The following is an 18,824-nucleotide window of genomic DNA, read 5'->3' on the forward strand; positions in this document are numbered from 1 at the left end:
TGATTTCCTTGAGGCTATAACTCCCTTCAGTGGGACTTACCACTCATATAAATACCCAGCACACAGCTCTGACTTCCACACTCCGCAGTTGGCTCTGGAAAGCTCAAATCCTTGATCAGGGAGAAAATGTCCAGCCAGTGAGTATCCCTACAGGCTTTTCTCTGGACTAGAGACTTGGTGCTTATTATTAATGTAGTAATTGTATTACAATAGCCCCCTGGAGGCTCCGTTCTCAGGCAGGGTCCCTTTTTGTGCGAGGCACAGTACAACCAGAGTAGCAGATCGTTCATGCCCTGAATAGCTTACTTTCTAAGTAGAGGAGAGGACACAGACATGCTGGGGGGGAAGGAAGGCAAGGAAGATAAAGCACATGAGCGGAGGGAGCAATGTAATAGGATGCAAATATCAAGTTAGTGCCACAATTCTTTGATTGCTTGTTTTAAACTTATTTGGTGGAGTTTTGCTGGGAGGGAATTAGCTAACCAGACAGACAAAGGAAGGGAGATGGTACTAAGGGAAGGGAAGCATGGAGGGAGGCTGAAGGGAAGAGACTGTGGGGAAAGGGGGAAGCAAATAGCCAGTCAGCACAGGGGAGAGAGTTTTCACAGTGAAATCCATTGAGTGCTGATGATGCCACCAACTTCTGAAGGTGCTGGCTACAGCTGCTTATCTCTGCTCCTACTGACTGGCTCCTCCCAGGAGATTTTCTTCCCCAAATTCACATGGTTGAAGTGGGGGCGGGGGCCATATGAAGCCTGATATCAGCTCTCCCCTCCTATGGGGAGTATTGGGGGAAGGAGTTACACTGTCTGGCTCTTTCCTCCCTCCTCCATGCTACAGCTGGATCTGCTGGATTTACTAGATACCTGAATTTACCTACCGAGATTATTGCACATAGCATCTTATTGCAGCCTGTTATATTCTCAGAAATGGAAACCCACTTCAGAAGTTGCAGTATATGGGAATAATGCAGCACTCTGCTCTCCAAGGAGCAATGTGATGGTTGTCATAAGCAGGGACTGACAGGGGACCTCCAGAGCTGAAAGCTGAAAGTCCGCAACATGTGCTAAAGAGCCACACTCTAGCAGTTGGCTGTAACAGACGTGCATACTTTGTGGATCAGGCACAGAGGGGGAACGTTACAGTAGCAATGAGAGAGGGTGACCAGGTCCTAGACAGCAGGCTGCACCAGAGTCAGGGAGGAATTTCAGTCTGTGTTTAGGGGTGCAGTATGTTCTGTATGCTAGTTCGGGTGTGCATACTGTTCTGGGGGGTTACAGTTGGGGGGGCAGGAGGATGGTCTGTACCTCTGGATGAGAGGGCAGGGTAGTGCAGTGCAGAGTATAGTCTATATTTAGAGTGCGTTGGACATTGTAGTCTGTACTTGGCAGGAGGAGAATCAAGTGTATGATTTTTAGCCATACACACACATTACAGTTGGCAGCAATTTACCTGAGGCCTGGGAAATGGAACTTGTGACTCTTGGCACTAAAATCACAGCCCACTTCCCTGACCTCAGGGTTTCTCTACCCGTTGCCAATAGTATTACGGCTTTGCCCTGTTGTAGAGCAGCCACCGGGGCCTGAGGCATTCAGAAACGTTAGTTCAGTTCTGATGCCCAGCAGTGAAGGCACATGATGATGCTCACTCTCTTTCTTCAAAGTCTCTGTGTTATTTTTAATCAGTTAATGCAGCTCATCAGGCTTCCCCTCAGGTCCATTCAAACCTTCATTCTTCTGAGGGCCACTGCTTCTCCTCAAGCTGATCGTGCAGCTTTGTTAAGAGTTAGTGTGAGTCAGAAATGATCCCATCTAGAAACAAAGCCCTGTAACTCTGACACATTTCCAGAGCTCTTATGTAAGCTCTCTTAAAACCTTTCAGAATTGAGCACCCAGCTGGTGGATACAAGAAGCTTTTTGAGACTGCGGAGGAATTGGCTGCACCAGTAACTGCTCATGTCACAGGTTTGTACATTTCTAATGCTTTCTTTTCACAATTCCTCGGAATCCAGCACTTCTCCCCAGGGTCAATGAATGCTGCTCATCTGATCCCAGGGTGCTGCACTGTGAGATAAATGGGTTAAACGTGTCACAGGGGCAGGAAGCACAGTGGTCTGTACATCTCAGGGTAGTGGAAGCAGGTGCTTCTGGACAAGCCCAAATTCCTTTTATACCCTGTGCTGTGATCCCATCAGATCTTTTAATCAAGCTGAGTCTTTACCAGGACAGACCTGTAGGAACACCTAACAGCTGAAGAAATAGAACTGACAGTTCCATAGGTCGCACTCTTTTCTGAGAGTCAATACTGAAATAATACATGGCCAAGTATGTTCTTAGGAAGCACTGGAGGTAACATCTTTTGGAGACATAAAACCTGACTTCTTGTGGTCATTAAAGATCCCACGGCATTTTTGTAAGAACAGGGATGGTAACTCTGGTGTCAAACTCCAGCTTTGAAAGCAATGATCTTCCTAAAATTGGCATTTTGCCTATAAATTCCTCTTGCATCTTAACATGTGTGCAGTATACTTCTTCATCTTCTGTCCAGAATTATTGTGTGGTATTCAGGGGTGAAAGTAAGTTAGAGGACCTACCGGTATGTGCAGGGAGCATGGCCTCAACCGGAAGAGGCAGGGCCTTAAATCCCCGGGCCCTTTAAATCTTGATTTAAAGGGCCAGGGCTCCGGCTGCGGTAGTGGTGGCTGGGAGCCTGGGGCCCTTTAAATCACCTCTGAGCTACCAGCTGCAGAGGCGGCTGGGAGCCCCGGGGCTCGGGGGCAATTTAAAGGGCCCAGGGCTCCAGCTGCCACTACCGCAGTGGAGCCCCGGGCCCTTTAAATCACTGAGGAGCCCTGGGCTCCCAGCTGCCACCGTTACCCCAGGGCTCTGGGCTCTGGCAGAGCTTTAAAGGGCCTGGGGCTCCGCTGTGGTAGCAGCTGCCGGAGACCCGAGCCCTTTAAATCCCCGCTGGAGCCCTGCTGCCCGAGCCTTGGGGTAGTGGTGGCCGGGCTCCATTGGGGATTTAAAGGGCCCCAGGGCTCCAGCCGCCACTACCGCCCCAGCCCTTTAAATCCCCGCCAGAGCCCCATCGCCGCTACCCCAGGGCTCAGGCAGCAGGACTCAGACGGGGATTTAAAGGGCCCCGGGGCAGTAGCGGTGGCTGGAGCTCCGGGGCCCTTTAAATTCCCGCCAGAGCCCCACCCCACCCCTACTCCAGGGCTCAGGCAGCAGGGCTCAAGCCGGGATTTAAAGGGCCCCGGGGCAGGGGATAGCAGCGGCTGGAGCTCCCGGGGCCCTTTAAATCCCGGCTGCAGCCCCGCAGCCCCGCCGCCGCTACCCCGGGGCTTTAAATTGTCCTCTCTAAAAACCGGTCCTGGTACGGCGCACCGGCTCTTACCGGTATGCCGTACCGGGGTGTACCGGCTTACTTTCACCTCTGGTGGTATTACTATGCAATCTTAAGTAGTTGCTGTGTTTCACCTTGGAGGAGGCTGGGTTTCAGTGGTGGACAAAGTAATCCCTATATAAAGTTGTACATCAGACTGGTTAGGTTTGTAAGGTGACTTGGAATCCTGTATAATGGAAGATCATTATAATTTTAATTGAGAATTCAGATTCATAGCTCACTCTTCTACTAAATTCTAAGTTCCTTTCATTTTTAAATCTTGAAGAGGAGGTGGAAAGAGATTGGAATTCAATAGATGTTAAAAAAAAAAAATCTTCTACATTAAAAAACAAAATCTGCTCCTTTGCATAATAACAATTTGCTGATTTATTTTGCTCCATACTTGGCTATATTCTAGATATTAAGTCTGCAGAATAAGAAAAAACTGATCTCAGAGATTGTGAGAGCCCAGTTTTCCTTGTGAAAATAAGAGATTAATAAACATAGGGAAAACTCATATTGAAAGAGGAATGGTGCACTTGGAATGTTTATTCTTCTCACATGACCCTTAAGAAAAACCTGTTTTATCTTGGAATTAGCACTCACAAAATTACCTCTTGATTACCTTTCTTATAGGCAGGATTCCCATATGGCTTACAGGCAGTCTGCTTAGATGTGGGCCTGGTTTGTTTGAAGTTGGTTCAGAACCATTTTATCATCTGTTTGATGGCCAAGCACTTCTTCATAAATTTGACTTTAAGGAGGGGCATGTCACATATCATCGCAGGTAAGTGCAAAACATCAAAGCAAATATAAAGAGATAAAATACAAAATGTTAGGGCCATATTCTGCCCTCTGATGCCTGCAGGATTCACCTTGACTTCAAGTCAATTAGCTGATTGTAAAATCTCTAATGCTGGGATTATTATAAATTGTTAATAATGGTAACATCATATTTATGCTTAGCACTAACATAACACTTTCCATTTAAAGATTACAGAATGCATGCATTTTTCAACTGGGTCATTTTACATATAAGAGAACGGGTACAGAAGGAGGTTAAGTAACTTCCTCAAGCTTCCTCAAGTGACAGAGCTAGGACTCATGATTCCCAGTCCCAGGTTTTAATCACTAGACAACTCTGCTTTCCTTTAGTTAACTAAAGTCCTTTATGAAAGTTGTTGCAGTGTCCTACAGCAATGGTCAAAACCCTGTAGTTTAGCCTCTTGTTAGTGCAGAGTTTTGGACCATTAATGTAGAACACTCTTGTAGTTCTTGGGGTTCTGTGCTTGCACCCAAAATGTACTGCCACTTTATATTCAACAAAGTATATAAGTATCTGTTTCAATTTGGTAGGATCAACATTTGTTTCATATTGAAGGTCCAGATACTTGACTGGCATCCAAGCTGATCAATCTAAGATACAAGATGATTAGGGCTGGTTGAAAATTTTCCATTGAAAGATTTTTCAACAGTAGGCATTTTTAGTGGAGAGAGTCTGTTTTCCTTGAAAAGTGTGTGTGTGTGTGTGTGTGTGTGTGTGTGTGTGTGTGTGTGTGTGTGTGTGTGTGTGTGTGTGTGTGAGAGAGAGAAAACCAAAAACTGAACATTCTATGGATTTTGGTCAGGCAAAATCTGCCAAAAACCAAAAAAGTTCAAATCTTTTTTATTTTAAAAAAGAATTCAGTTTGGGGGTTTGTTTTTTGATGAAATGTTGAGATTTTCCAAGGAAAAAACATCTGTCCAATCCTGAATAGGACATGTGAGCTTCCAAGGAAGACATAACTGATGCCATTCCAGAAAACCACTAAGAAAAGTCTCAAGTCTGCAGTCCTTAGGCAAAATTCCCATTGAAGTCAAAATCTAAGAGGGGTTCCAGCTTTACCTGGTCATCAACTTCCCAGGTGTTTCCCATGTCTGAGCATTTGGGGAGAGAGAGAAGCAGGTTTCAGAGTTATATACTCTCGAGATGTGACATGACCCTCTTGATTGCAGAAATATGTTATGAAACTCAGCTCTTTTAAACTTCACATCGAGTTTCATTTAAATATTTTAGGGATTAGTTGTTGTTTCATTGTATAACACTGTAGCCACTTTTGTCGTCATGTCCATTACATCCCTTCTATTTCTTGGCTTTCTCTAGGTTCATTCGGACTGATGCTTATGTAAGAGCAATGACTGAGAAAAGAATCGTGATAACTGAATTTGGCACCTGTGCTTACCCTGATCCATGCAAGAACATATTTTCCAGGTGACTGAGAGTTGCATGTTGTAAAAGAGTGACATGTTTTCGGTGTTATGGTCTGAAAGCCCCACTGCTAGGATATCATTGATCATTTGTTGACTTTGTTGGCCCAGGTTTTTTTCATACTTCAGAGGTGTGGAGGTGACTGATAATGCTCTGGTCAATGTGTACCCAGTGGGTGAAGATTACTATGCCTGCACGGAGACCAACTTTATCACCAAGATTAACCCAGAGACTTTGGAGACAATCAAGCAGGTAGATATTTATACTTAGTCTTCATTTTATTTGTAATTCCTCCACATTTTTAAACTCTATCAGTAGCACATTACAGAGGGTAAGATCCAAGGTATTACCTGGAATGGGCAGTTTTAAAAAAGATATCAACTAGCTTGATCATTCATTTATTAAAGTGGTTCTGAGGCTTCATGAAAAATGGGACAATGTTCTCTTTACAGCATGCTGCTTACAGCATGCTTGCAGATGAAAATAGCATCTTTGTTTTAAAGAGTTCTGTCTGCTCCTATTATTAATTCCTCCCTTGAAATCAAAGGATTCTATTAAAATCCTGCCTTACAAACTATGACCAAAGTGCATCTTCATGTACAAAGTAGACACTTGTGCAGGTGAGGAGTGTGACTGGGATCCATGACCATGGCTGATGAGAATTGAAAGCCCAACTCTACAGATAACAGCGATGTCCATGGGTCTATTCACAGCAGAAAGCAATATGCCAATCATATTTGCAAGACTGGGCCCTAAGTTAGGTGCATCTGCTATCGATCTGTCTAAGTACTTATACACTGTATTCGCTAAGCACCTCAAATAGCAATGAATTTACCGCACCTCTTTATTATTATTATTAATTATTTATTATTATGGCTGGCTTAAAATTTTCAATTGAAATTGTTTTTCAATGGAAAATTGGGTTTTCACCACAAAATTACTTGTTTCATAAAAATGTGTCTGCTCTCATGGAAAATGTCATTTTATGTCAAAATATTCTGGCCCAAAACCTAAAGTTTTCAGCTGAAAACTGAAAGAGTTTGGCTACAAATGAGCATTGTGGTACCTCATAGAAGCTGTAGTTTGCTCTTCGTGGTCCCATTTCTTCTAGGGGCTGGGATCCCCAGTTGAACTATATCTCTCATAATGCACCATAGCCAGGCACTCCATGTTCCACAGTTCTCCTCACAAAAAAGTGAGACTCTGAGGCGTTATGGGAGATGTAGTCCAGTTTGGGGTTCCAGCCCAAACAGGAGAATAGGGATATGAGGTGCATAGCTCCCATGACATACTACAACCCACATTTGCAGCCAGCATCTTTTGGTTTCCAGTTTTCACCAAAAACTTAAAGCTTTTCCATGGACATTTTGCCTAAAATTAATATTTTTTGTTTGTGTCAAAAATGTTCATGGGGTAAAAAAAACTGGACCTGTTCTATTATCCTCTTTTTGGAGATGGGAAACTGAGACACACACAGACTGAGGCTGGCAATTTTCAAAGGATTCTCAGAGTTGAGTGCTCAAAATCCAATGACATTCAGTGGGTGTTGGGTGCCGTCCTCCCTTCGGTGATTTGTCCACTCAGGAAGTCTGGGGTAGATGTCCCAGTTCAGTGCCTTTATCCCAAGGCCAACCTCCCCAGGGCCGGCTCTAGGCACCAGCTAAGCAAGCTGGTGCCTGGGGCGGTGCTGCTGAAGGGGCGGCACTCCAACTGTTCTTGGGGTGGTACTCTGGCAGCAGCCCTGGTGGCAATTCAGTGGCAGCACCTCTCCGTTGTTTCCCGCATCGGCAATTCGGCGGCGACTCTTCTGACTCCCGTCTCGCCGTCAGCAGCAATTTGCCGACAGCTCCCTCCGATGTTCCTGTTCTCTCCAGCGGCGGTGTATTCGTCAGGTTTTTTTTTTTTTTGGCTGCTTGGGACGCCAGAAAACGTAGAGCCGGCCCTGAGCCTCCCTATAGGACCTATTTGAGTAGCATGGCAATGAAGACATAGCTAGTGAGCATTCCTTAGTATGAGCCAGTGACTGCCATGGAGCCATGTGCTAATGGTGTCCCAGTGGTCTGGTAACAGGGCAAAATGTTCACTGGACACACAATTGCACTGCCTGTCTCTGGCCCCCCAAGTGGAGCCATCATTGTGCTTATTGGCTTGCTGTCTATTTTGCCAGGATACTTGGTTTTTGTAATGGCTGTCAAAAGAACAATATTCCTGTGCAGCCTCCTGAAAATCTGAGTGCATGAGCTGATGCAGACTTTGCAGACTCTGGAAAGTAGCACCAGAGTTCAAGGTGAAGGGAGCTGCTTTAATCTTTGACATTACAATCAGGTACCCTCACAACCATTTATACCACTGCAGCATGGAAGTATGAGCACACCTCCATTTTCACTCTCTTCTGGCACTCCATTCTACCCAATCCCCAATTTAGCTCATAAAGGGACTACAGCAGGGTACAATTCACATTTCTATGTCAAGGCCGAAAAATTGAATCTAGTGTGTTGTTTCTTTGATCAGAGCTAGAGGTTTTGGGAAGGATTCTGATCCCCCAAGTGGAGGAATGCAGAACTGTCTCTAACCTGAATGCCACCTTCAACAGCTTGCCCGTGAGACATCCAAGCTGTTTTTTATTTTAAACTCTTTCCCTTTGGACCCAACAGTTCTACATACAGAGTTCCTCTTGACTTAAATGGGAGTTGTGTGCATGCCATTGCTGCTATTTCTCTAAATATTTGTAGGTAATTTACCTAGAGGTGTGAAACGAGAACATTCCTTACCTAAAATAACAGGACACTCCCAAGCCAAGTATTTCATTACATTCATAATGATAAGTAAATACCTCCTCCAGAAAAGCTTGTGATTCACCCCAAGTCACCTCTCTCTCTCTCATTCTTCAGGTGGACCTTTGCAAATATGTTTCAATCAATGGCTTGACTGCTCACCCCCATATTGAAAATGATGGGACGGTTTATAACATCGGCAACTGCTTTGGAAAAAATTTTGCAATTGCCTACAATATTGTAAGGATCCCTCCACTGCAAGCAGGTTAGTTTATGTATTGCTTAAAAGCAATGTCTGTGCCCTTCAGACATTCATGCTGTAGAAATCCCTTCAGGTGCCGAATTAATCTGTCACCTTTGAACGTTGCATCATTTTTCAGTATTCAGATGATTTTTTTATTTGATTTTTTTTCTTTTCTGTCCCTTCCTTATCTAACTAAAAATTTTTATAAGAAACTTTTTACAGATGTTGTTCTTTAAAAAGACAGTACATGTTATTTTCAGAAAAGAATACTTCTTGTGTTAAAGGCCAAAAACCTTCCTAGCTAACATTTTGTTGCATTGGGTTACTGAGCCATTCTTGGGGCTGCTTCCATAATCATTTAAATACTATTTTTATTTCAGACAAGAAAGATCCAATGAACAAGTCCAATGTGGTTGTGCAGTTTCCTTGCAGCGATAGATTTAAACCCTCGTATGTGCACAGGTAAATTGTAGGCCATTTCTTTCAACAGCACAGTGAAATATATAAACCAGTTCTGTATGCAGAAAAGTGAGACTTTTTCTTGCTGTGAAACCTGTATTTCATACCTTTGAGCCACATTTGAAAACAGCCATTTCTAGCAGAGAACCCACTGTCATTTATACAAATAACACAAAAGGTACAACTGTCCTGTAATGTGGACAGATATAGTTTGCACAATGTTTGATTGTTTTTTTTTAAACTGGTTTATTCAAACATTCTTTCTGTTTTATACATGGGAAGCAAAACTGCTAAGCATGCAGTAAACACCAGCTAACATTAAGAATCTGCAGAAATCAGGAGGATTATGTTCCAATAACATTAAACTGACTTTTAAATGCAGCAGCCACTATTTGACAAGCCACCATTCTGTGTATAAACATACTTTTGTCAGAAATCACCACAAACAAACTTACAAGCTCCTACTGTATTTCTGAACAGCTTTGGGCTGACTCCAAACTATATAGTGTTTGTGGAAACACCAGTGAAAATTAACCTGCTCAAATTCCTTTCTTCTTGGAGTCTGTGGGGAGCCAACTACATGGATTGCTTTGAGTCTAATGAAACCATGGGGGTAAGTGAAATTGCATTGCACTGTTACATACTGGGCTTCTAAATGAGAGGTTGTGTCATGGTAAATATACCTTCACTATTTCTCATGTACGAAAAGCAAAATGCTTCTTTGTTTTCCAGGTCTGGCTTCATGTAGCAGATAAAAAAAAAGGAAAGTACCTCAATATCAAATATAGGACCTCGGCCTTTAACCTCTTCCATCACATTAACACCTATGAAGACAATGGATTTCTTATTGTGGATCTCTGCACCTGGAAGGGGTATGTGAGAGCGCTCGAGTGATTGCCCACAGGGCTATTTGTAAATACAGTCTAGAAATGTGCTGAGAGAAATCGTGTATTGAGAAGGCAATGGGATGGGCAACCTAGTGGGTCTTTCCTATATCTAATTGCTATGATTCTGGGCCTGACTCTCTGTGATTGACATTAGTGAGATTTTTGTCATTGTCTTCAATCAGAGTACGATTGTACCCCAGGAATGGATGGATGATTTTGTCATCCAAGGCTATAAATCCATTCTGACTGAAAAAATACCTGGCTGGTCTGGATAATCCAGCAGCAAGTTTGTTTTCTAAGGAACCAGGGATAACCACTACACTAAGGGTATGTCTACACTGGAAATGCAAGTCAACCTATATTAAGTAGAGTTAAAGCCACTGCAGTAATTATTGTGGTAGTGCATATCCACACTACCTTCCTTGGGTTGGTGGTGCACGTCCTCACAACGAGCATTTCCACCGACCTAAGAAGGGCAGTGTGAGGAGCTGAGAGCCCTGCCAGGAGCCCAGCTGCCCCACAGGCTCCCGGGCTCCTGGAAGGCTGCCTTCCCCTCCCCTACCCCCCGTCTGGTCCCAGTTGGGAGCGGGGAGAGCTGCCCAGTGCTTTTCCCCTCCCTGTTCCCTGCTGGAAGCTGCCCCAGGCTTCTTGCCCCCAAGGAGTGGGGTCTAGCTGCCCTGGCTTTTTGGGCTTCCCATGCCCCCCACTGGCTTCCCACCAGGAGCAGGGCAGGCTTGTCAATTTCATGGCTCATCTAGCCATGAAATTGACAAGGCTGCCTGACTCCCAGCAGGCAGGGAGGTCTGAAGCCCCAGCTGCCTTATGTCATCCTAACTGTGTAGTGTAGACCAGCCCTTAATAATTTTGACCTGGAAGTATCTAACTGTAATCAGTTTTAAAGCACAAAGCTAAAGTGACATCTGCTCATAAAGTACTGCCATGCTGTGATCTGGTTAAGGGAAATAAGTTGGCAGACTCTTAATTTTTTTTTTTAATGTATTTATTTATTTATTTATTTTTGTTCAAACTAAAAAATAACTTGGTTTCAGGGAAAATGTTAATTTTTAAAAGCAAAATATTATTTTCCTGAAAGTAATTAGAATGTTGTGGCTATGTGACTGTTTCCTTACAATACGTAAAAAATCTTTCTTTTTTGACATCTGTTCCTGCAGGGGAAACACAGCCCCGGCACTCAGCTATTAGCAGTGAAGTAAGGCTCTGATCCCCCAAGCTGACCCTCAAGTGGAAATGGGATATGTCTGTGGGGAATCAGCTTCTAGGGTCAGGGTTTAAAGCAGGACCTGATTTTCAACTATCTGCTTTCAGAATGTTCATACTGATCACTTTTGGTTTACACAGATATTCAGTTACTAGTGTGTGTGGAGGATTTTGTGAAGTTTTAATAACTGATTTACCAACGCTTTCAGTTCATTGTTAGCTTTAGTAAATGGTATTAATTGTTGAAATACCTCTGCTACTGCTAGTCCGATGGGCACAAGTCTGGATTAATTTTCTTAGGGTGATAGGCAATAGTCACAGAAATACAGAAATAAATCTGTCAGCATAGACTTTAACTTTCCAGCAGTGATTCTGCACCATGGACACTCAAAACTTCATGGTGACACCAAGTGCAAAAGTGGGATTCTCCTGCTCCAAAATCAGCTAACTGTATGGAGCCTGTGACATGCAGCTGAACAGTTCTTAATTCCGTCCAGTAGAGGGCAGTGTTGTGCACACACAACTCTTCCCCCAAAGAACACTGCATCAGGAGCCCTATCAGACCTTCCTATTCACTTGTTGCAGGTGTGGGAATGAACAGATGCATTTTGAACTCTTCTCTCTAAAATGACACACAATTGTTCTGGTTCTTATTTCTGATTCTGTCTTTGTGCAGGTTTGAGTTTGTTTACAATTATCTGTACTTAGCCAATTTGCGGTCCAATTGGGAAGAAGTGAAGAAACATGCAGAAAAAGCTCCTCAGCCTGAAGCTCGCAGATATGTCCTTCCCTTAAACATTGACAAGGTAACAGTTTGACTAGGCTATGCACATCTGGAAGTTTAACTACATTCAGTTCTCTGAAATGCTACAGCCTGCATGGCTCCTGCAAATCTGTTGCAGACTGTTTCCCGTGTAACTTAGTTTAAATTTCTTTTGAAGGAAAAACCCCTTAAAAATCTGTCTTCATAGAAATAGAAAACCACCCATAACTTTCTAACAGTGTCTGTCCCACAGAAAGTTCCCATGTATTGCTTTCCAAGATAGAGAAGTGCAAGGTGTAAGTGCAGTTCTTCTATGATAGGGTGGTTTCCAGGAGCTGTAGTGTGTTGATTGGAGGTGGGTGAATAATTTGTCAGCCATCTTGTTTGCTAGCGCATTTGCAGAGAGCAGACACGGCTGGAGTGAACTTTCTGGATGAAATCCATTCCCTGCCCCTGGTCTGGTGTTGGGATTCTGACACATGACCAGCCTCAACACAAGGTTTGTGGCCTCTGAATTTACAGACCAAGCAGCCTGTGTTGAACAAGTTTATCCTACTGCTCCCTTCTAAGCTACTATATTCAGAGAAGCAGCAGAGAGGTGCTGGAACAATTTTTATAGTGGGGGGGTGCTGAGAACCTTTTAACCAAACTGTAAATCTTGAATCTAATGGAAACCACTTTAAGCCAGGGGTTGCAGCTGCACCCTAAGTTCCAGCACCTACGGCTGCAGAGCTAATTTCCCTGGCAAACAGAGTGCCGAGGTCCATTGTGCATCTGCTCCTCCTGTGGCCCCCACCCTACTTAGATTTTGTAAAGCAGGGGCCCTTACATTTCACCCTTATAGTTCTAGATGATTTTTAAAACTAATCTTTGCTCTCAATCCTGCCTGTGTTGAGAACAGACCGGGGTGACACTTCCAACGAAGTAAATTGGCCTAAAAGCAGCGAATTTCAGTGGCACTATATATCATACACCTCATATAATTTAATTAAAATATACATGTACATATGTTAGCAGTTAATTACCTCAGGATAACTTTAGGGAATATTTTCAAGAAGAATTAGGCCCGTGTTCCATTGCCTTTCAGTGAACATTGGGTACCTAACTTCTCTTTGTTAAACCTCTTCCCTAAGGACCAGCGGCCTGATTCTGATCTCATGCCAATGTAAATCCATTGGTTCCTGATTCACACTTAATTAACAGACCAAAATTTGGCCCCAGGTTTCTCTCTTTGTTTTCATTCTTTTAAGGAAAACAAAATGTGGATTTTGCTCATGATCAGATATAGTGCAGCAGAGCCTCCCAAATTTACACTAGCTAATGGGAAACCCATGTAAATTTGCGAGTTGTGAAAATGAGCCAGTAAATCCCAATTGAAAAGTCAAGGATACTGAACTGCAGGTTGTACTTTGCTTATTTGTTTTGGGAACTATATCTTAGTTTCAATTATGTCCTGAGACTTCATAGTATGCTGGGAAACATACAGCTATATGTTTTGTAAAACTAACAAAATCTTGTGGAGATGAGCTCTCATCAAAGCACCTTGCCGTTAAGTGTTAACTGAGAAATGGGAAGAGACAGCCATTTTGTGTAGGTGAATTATAAATTTTGCTGCTTAGCAAGGTTCTGCTGTACATCACTAACTGCATTGCTGGTGTTCAAAGAAAATAAATATTAGACAGGGTGTGGTGCAAAAGTACAGAAAATAAACAGAGTTTGGAATTGCAGTTGTTCCTTTGTTCCTCAAAAGTGGTTGCTTCTCTTTGTTCTAGGCCGACACAGGTAAGAATTTGGTCACCTTGCCCTACACAACAGCAACTGCAACTCTGCACAGTGATGAAACAATCTGGCTGGAACCAGAGATTCTTTTCTCTGGGGCTCGCCAAGGTAAGATGTTAAATCTGAACCTCAGCCATAGGCAGCAAAAGGAGTTTACTAAATCCGAAACCCACTAATCCCAGAAAATGTGTGCTCTCATTTTCTAGCCTTTGAGTTTCCACAAATCAATTATAAGAAATATGCTGGAAAACCCTATACATATACGTATGGCCTTGGATTGAATCACTTTGTTCCAGACAGGGTAACTATTGATATTCTAATGAGGACATGTTTGATTTAAGGCATGTTATCTTAAGACAAAATTAACAAGGAGCCGTACTGAGATGATTTTTCTCCCCTTTGCAGCTTTGTAAGCTGAATGTTAAAACGAAAGAGACTTGGGTGTGGCAGGAACCAGATTCATACCCATCAGAGCCTATCTTTGTTTCACATCCAGACGCCCTGGAAGAGGACGATGGTAAACGATCTTAGGTTATGTTTACTTTTGCTCAATTAGATTCTTTTATAAGTTTGAATCCACTGACCCAGGGACCCAGAGCTATCTTGAATGCCAAGTCCTTTAGATGGACAGGCAATAAATTGCCAAGTGAGAGTGGTTTTCATTACTGTGAAGCAGAACTGTCTAAAACAATTGGGAGGACTTTCTGAATATAGAACAGAGGCCAAGACTGACGAAGCAAGAGTTTGAGGGTATTGTGAATTTGTCCCTCCTCTTGAGCATTTCTATCAGGCATTACAATATTAGACGCAATTCCAATAGAGTTTTATGAAAGCATAAACGTAAGAACAAATGTTGGTTTAGTCTTAATGTTGGGGGAGGAGTGAATTTCGTGGTTGCGTCAGTGTAGGATGAAGAGCACCAGTTTGCACAAAGCATAGTGCAAGCTGGCTCTGGGCAGCTGCACTCTTGTGCACCAATACTGAGCGTGAGCAGCAGCACGCGTAAAGGTAAGGAGCTATCCCAATGGTTTCCTGTATCATCCTGTCTCCCAAAATATGGTTAAAAGACATTGGGTGAAATCCTGACCCCCCTGAAGTCAACAGCTAAACCTCCCATTGACTTAGTGGGTGAAATTTTGATTCCATTTATGTGCTCAATTCACAAAAGCACTTACGCATATCCTTAACTGCTATTTACTTAAATGGAACTTAAGCACACTCTTGCATGCTTTCTGGCATTAGGTGAACATTGACTCTGGTTCAGTGCTTACATTTTTACAGTCTTTGTCCCAAGACTTTTGACATTGTTCTTTGATGCTGCAGCAACTGTCTCTGCCCTCACGAGTCACTGATCATTTTTTGGTACCTTAGTGACTCTGTTTTCCATGTTTTTTTTTTCAGATTCAATTTTTTCAGATTTTTTTTTCTTTGCACCAGGTGCTTGTTTCTCATGTTCCAGCACTCCTGTGGCACTCTGCTGTCAGCATGTGGGCTTAATGTACCAGTGCCTGAGTTTAAGGACACTGTCAGCAGTTCCTGCCACTTGTATGGAGGCAGATTGAAAATCAGTGAAGAGGGCTAGTTGGACTCAACGGAGTGATAGGCAGAAGGGAATAGGGCCCTCTCCTGTCTCATGCTCTACCCTACTTTGAGTGGCTGCTAAAAAAAAAAAAATCTTAAGAGGTAGGGGAGTTCTGCCCATCTCACACGTCAGCCCAGAAGTGAAGATCAGAAAAGTAGAATTAAAGTAGGGCTATGACTTTGTAACGGAGATCATGGAAGTCACGGAATCCATGACTTCCAGAGACCTCCATGACTTGAGCCCCCGGCGCCTGGGAGCTGCAGGGTCCCCGCCAACCTTGGTGACTGGAAACTTCAGGCCCAAGCTCCCAGCAGCAGAGGGCAGCAGGCGTGCCCCGCAGCTCCCAGTCACTGCGGGTGGCAGGAGTGCTGTGCAGCTCCCGGTCCTGCAGGTGGTGGGGGTGCCTGGGATCATGGAGCACCACAGCCAACAGAGGTGCCCTGGAGCTCCGAGCCAGAGCCACTGCAGGTGGCGGGAGTCCCCTGAGCTTGGAGTTACCAGTGGCATGCATTTTGTCATGCATATTTTTAGTAAAAGTCACAGATAGGTCACTGTCTTCTGTGAATTTTTCTTTATTGCCCATGACCTGGCCGTGACTTACTAAAAATATGTGTGACAGAAATCTTAGCCTTACTTCTAGGGCAAATAATTTTCCCTTTCTACTTCTAATGTGATATGAACTCTGAGGGTCAGTTGTCACAGGATCTTGCAATATCATTTTTATGGTCATCTTTAGAATAAAGCCCTGCTTTTAAAACATTTTATACACTGGGCTGGAGCTGCCATGCTATAGCGAACCTGCCTCAGAAATCCAAAAAGCACTGGGTTATTGGAAAAGCAAGTAAAAATCCAGAATGCTTTCTGAAGAGGAAAAGCCTTTTCCTTTCAATAGCAGTTTCATGGCCTCCATGCTTTTAGTAATAGCTGTGCTCTGCCAGGATTCTGGAAGTAACTGATAGTTCTGCCACTTGGAGGTTAGTGGGTGTCCAAGTGAGAGCCTAGTGAGTTACCTTGAAGGCCATGTGCTTTTTGTTGATATAAATCATATTTACTTCTGCTTGCTAGGTGTCGTTCTGAGTGTGATTGTTAACCCTGGAGCAGGACAGAAGCCTGCCTATCTACTGATACTGAATGCAAAGGATATGAGTGAAGTTGCCAGAGCTGAAGTGGAGATGAATATTCCTGTTACCTTCCATGGAACGTTCATAAGATTGTGACTATTCTCTTCAGTGTACTTATTGTAATTTGCTTTTTTGACTTTGAAAAGATACATTTCTAGTTACAAAAACTCAAATATTCTATGTTCCTTCAGTGTCTTTGATTTGTAAAACTCATTAAGACTGAGCATTTCATTTTTCTTGATGTTTGCGGTATTGTTTTCTAGCTGTGTTGGTCCCAGAATTTAGAGAGACATGGTGGACTATATAATATCCTTCACTGGACATCTTCTGTCAGCGAAAGAGACAAGCTTTCAAGCTGCACAGCACTCTTTAGGTCTGGGAAAGGTGCTCTGAGTGTCTCGGACCTAAAGAAGTACTGTGCAGCTTGAAAACTTGTCTCTACCAACAGAAGTTGGTCCAATAAAAGATATTACCTCCCAGTCTCTCACTTTTCTTGATGGTCACTTAAGTATTCTCTCATCAGATTTTTCAGCCTTGCAAAATCATCAACAGGATTTTAAAACAAGCAGCATTGAGCATTTTAAAACTAACTCTGTAAAGAACCTTTCTTTAAACTTTGGGGCAGAGATGCACTTGCAACAGTACTATGTGAAATTCAGTGTGTTGTAGAGTCTAAACATCAGTGGAACAAGCTGGAGTGTCTTCTAATGACTTTGAGGAGGCTATTTTATCCTGTATAAAAATGTATTGATTTGACTCAATTCCAGTTCACTGTATTAGCTTTTTAAAACCCAATGTTTGAGTGGGGCCACCATAAACTCATTCAAGTTGACTACTATCCTTCCTGGGGCTGTTTTTGAGAACCAGGATCCATCTATGAGACAGTAAGTCCATGGCTTTGAGAGACACCATTTTCTCCATTGATGACACACTCACTCCAAAGAAATTTTGCAAGATGCAGCCAACAAAGTAACAGTTCATGTCCCAACTGCACCCTTCAGTTAAGGAGCAAGTCCCCTTTCCAAACATATAGCAGCCAGAAGCAGTTAAATATGAAAGAAAATCCCCCCCCTCTCAGCTTTTCTCCGAATTTAGGGAGCAGAACCTTCCAAATACTGCATGTAGCAGGATGTTTGCATAAGTGACCAAGATCAAAATCCAAACTTAAAGGAAGTTTGGACTTAAATATTGACCACTTGCTTGCCAGGGTGAAAGTACTCTTATGACTCTCAAAAGTCCTGCCAGCCTCCAAATCCAAATTTAAAATAATGATGTGCCCAGTCAGCTAAGCTCAGTGTTTGTATTTGATGCAAAGATCCAGAAGGCTATATGAAGAATAAAGCTGTTACAGTTCATAACTGACAGACTTACTAGCAGCCAGCCTCTGGGTAAAATGGCATTATTTGACACTGAATTCATGGAATTCTATGCCAGAGCTGACAAGACAGTTATGTTACATAATTAATAGTATTCTTGTTATTTAAACATTGTTTAAATTTTATTTTGCTGTTAATATTCCAGCTTTAATATTACTTTTTCAGACCCTGAGCTGAAGTAATATTGTCTGTTAAAGCTTTGTTATCCCAGAACTTGTTACAGTAATTTGTCACTATCAAAACTCCCATGTGAGATGCATTTAGCTCCTGTTTTCTTAGCACATGCAAAAAATGCAAAGAAAAGGTTTTTGTCCTCACTGTCTTCTACTCCAACAAACTTACTTCTGCTGGTGAATGATTTCAGATTGATACAACTAGAACTTGAATTTTTCTATTTGCAGAATAGGTCCAATTCTCAGGTCAGGGGGGCTAGTTAAGTTGCCCCACATTGCCCTGCTAAGGTACCTCACATCCTATGAGGAAAGACTGAATCTAAAGTTTTCAGATACCAAATGGATTCTTGACCTTTACTGAATGGAGACAAAAGTGCCAATTCCAGGACTAGTTTTTATGAGGTCTCTTTCAACATTGATTCATTTCACATAGGCCAAACAGCCTTCAGATTGTAACAGTACTTGGGTCAGATCATAGAATACTTTTGCAGCCATAGATCTCAAAACACTTTACAAAGGAGTACATCATTATCATGACTATCCAGATGAGGAAACTGAGGTACAGAGAGGTGAAATGACTTGCCACATAGGCAGGAGAGCTGGAAACAGAACCCAGGGCTCCTGTCTCCCAGGTCAGTACCCTATTTGCTGACTCACTGTGTCTCTTTTAACTAACTGAACACCTAGTACTGGCTAAATGTTACCAACAGTATGGAGAGACTAGATCTCTGAATGTTTGGTCTGATCCAAGGCCTATTAAAAGTCAATGGAAAGACCCCTGTTACATTTAGAGGGCCCTGGATCAGCCTCACAGTG

The 18,824-nt window shown here is 42.9% G+C and overlaps 1 protein-coding gene across 1 annotated transcript; it reads left to right on the forward strand.

Annotated features, from left to right (window-relative positions):
• The first annotated feature begins 1,885 nt into the window (after positions 1–1,885).
• RPE65 (retinoid isomerohydrolase RPE65) lies at positions 1,886–16,646 on the forward strand. Its single transcript, XM_073357371.1, has 13 exons — positions 1,886–1,964; positions 4,021–4,171; positions 5,528–5,635; positions 5,743–5,884; positions 8,524–8,671; positions 9,031–9,112; positions 9,590–9,722; positions 9,842–9,981; positions 11,891–12,020; positions 13,750–13,864; positions 13,963–14,057; positions 14,162–14,273; positions 16,404–16,646. Exons 3-13 carry the CDS (start codon positions 5,559–5,561, stop codon positions 16,553–16,555), a joined length of 1,326 nt encoding a protein of 441 aa, XP_073213472.1. The 5' UTR covers positions 1,886–1,964; positions 4,021–4,171; positions 5,528–5,558; the 3' UTR covers positions 16,556–16,646.
• Positions 16,647–18,824: the final 2,178 nt, after the last annotated feature.

This window comes from Lepidochelys kempii, chromosome 8 (genome assembly GCF_965140285.1).
Source record: "Lepidochelys kempii isolate rLepKem1 chromosome 8, rLepKem1.hap1, whole genome shotgun sequence".
In the NCBI taxonomy this organism is placed as follows: Eukaryota; Metazoa; Chordata; order Testudines; family Cheloniidae; genus Lepidochelys; species Lepidochelys kempii.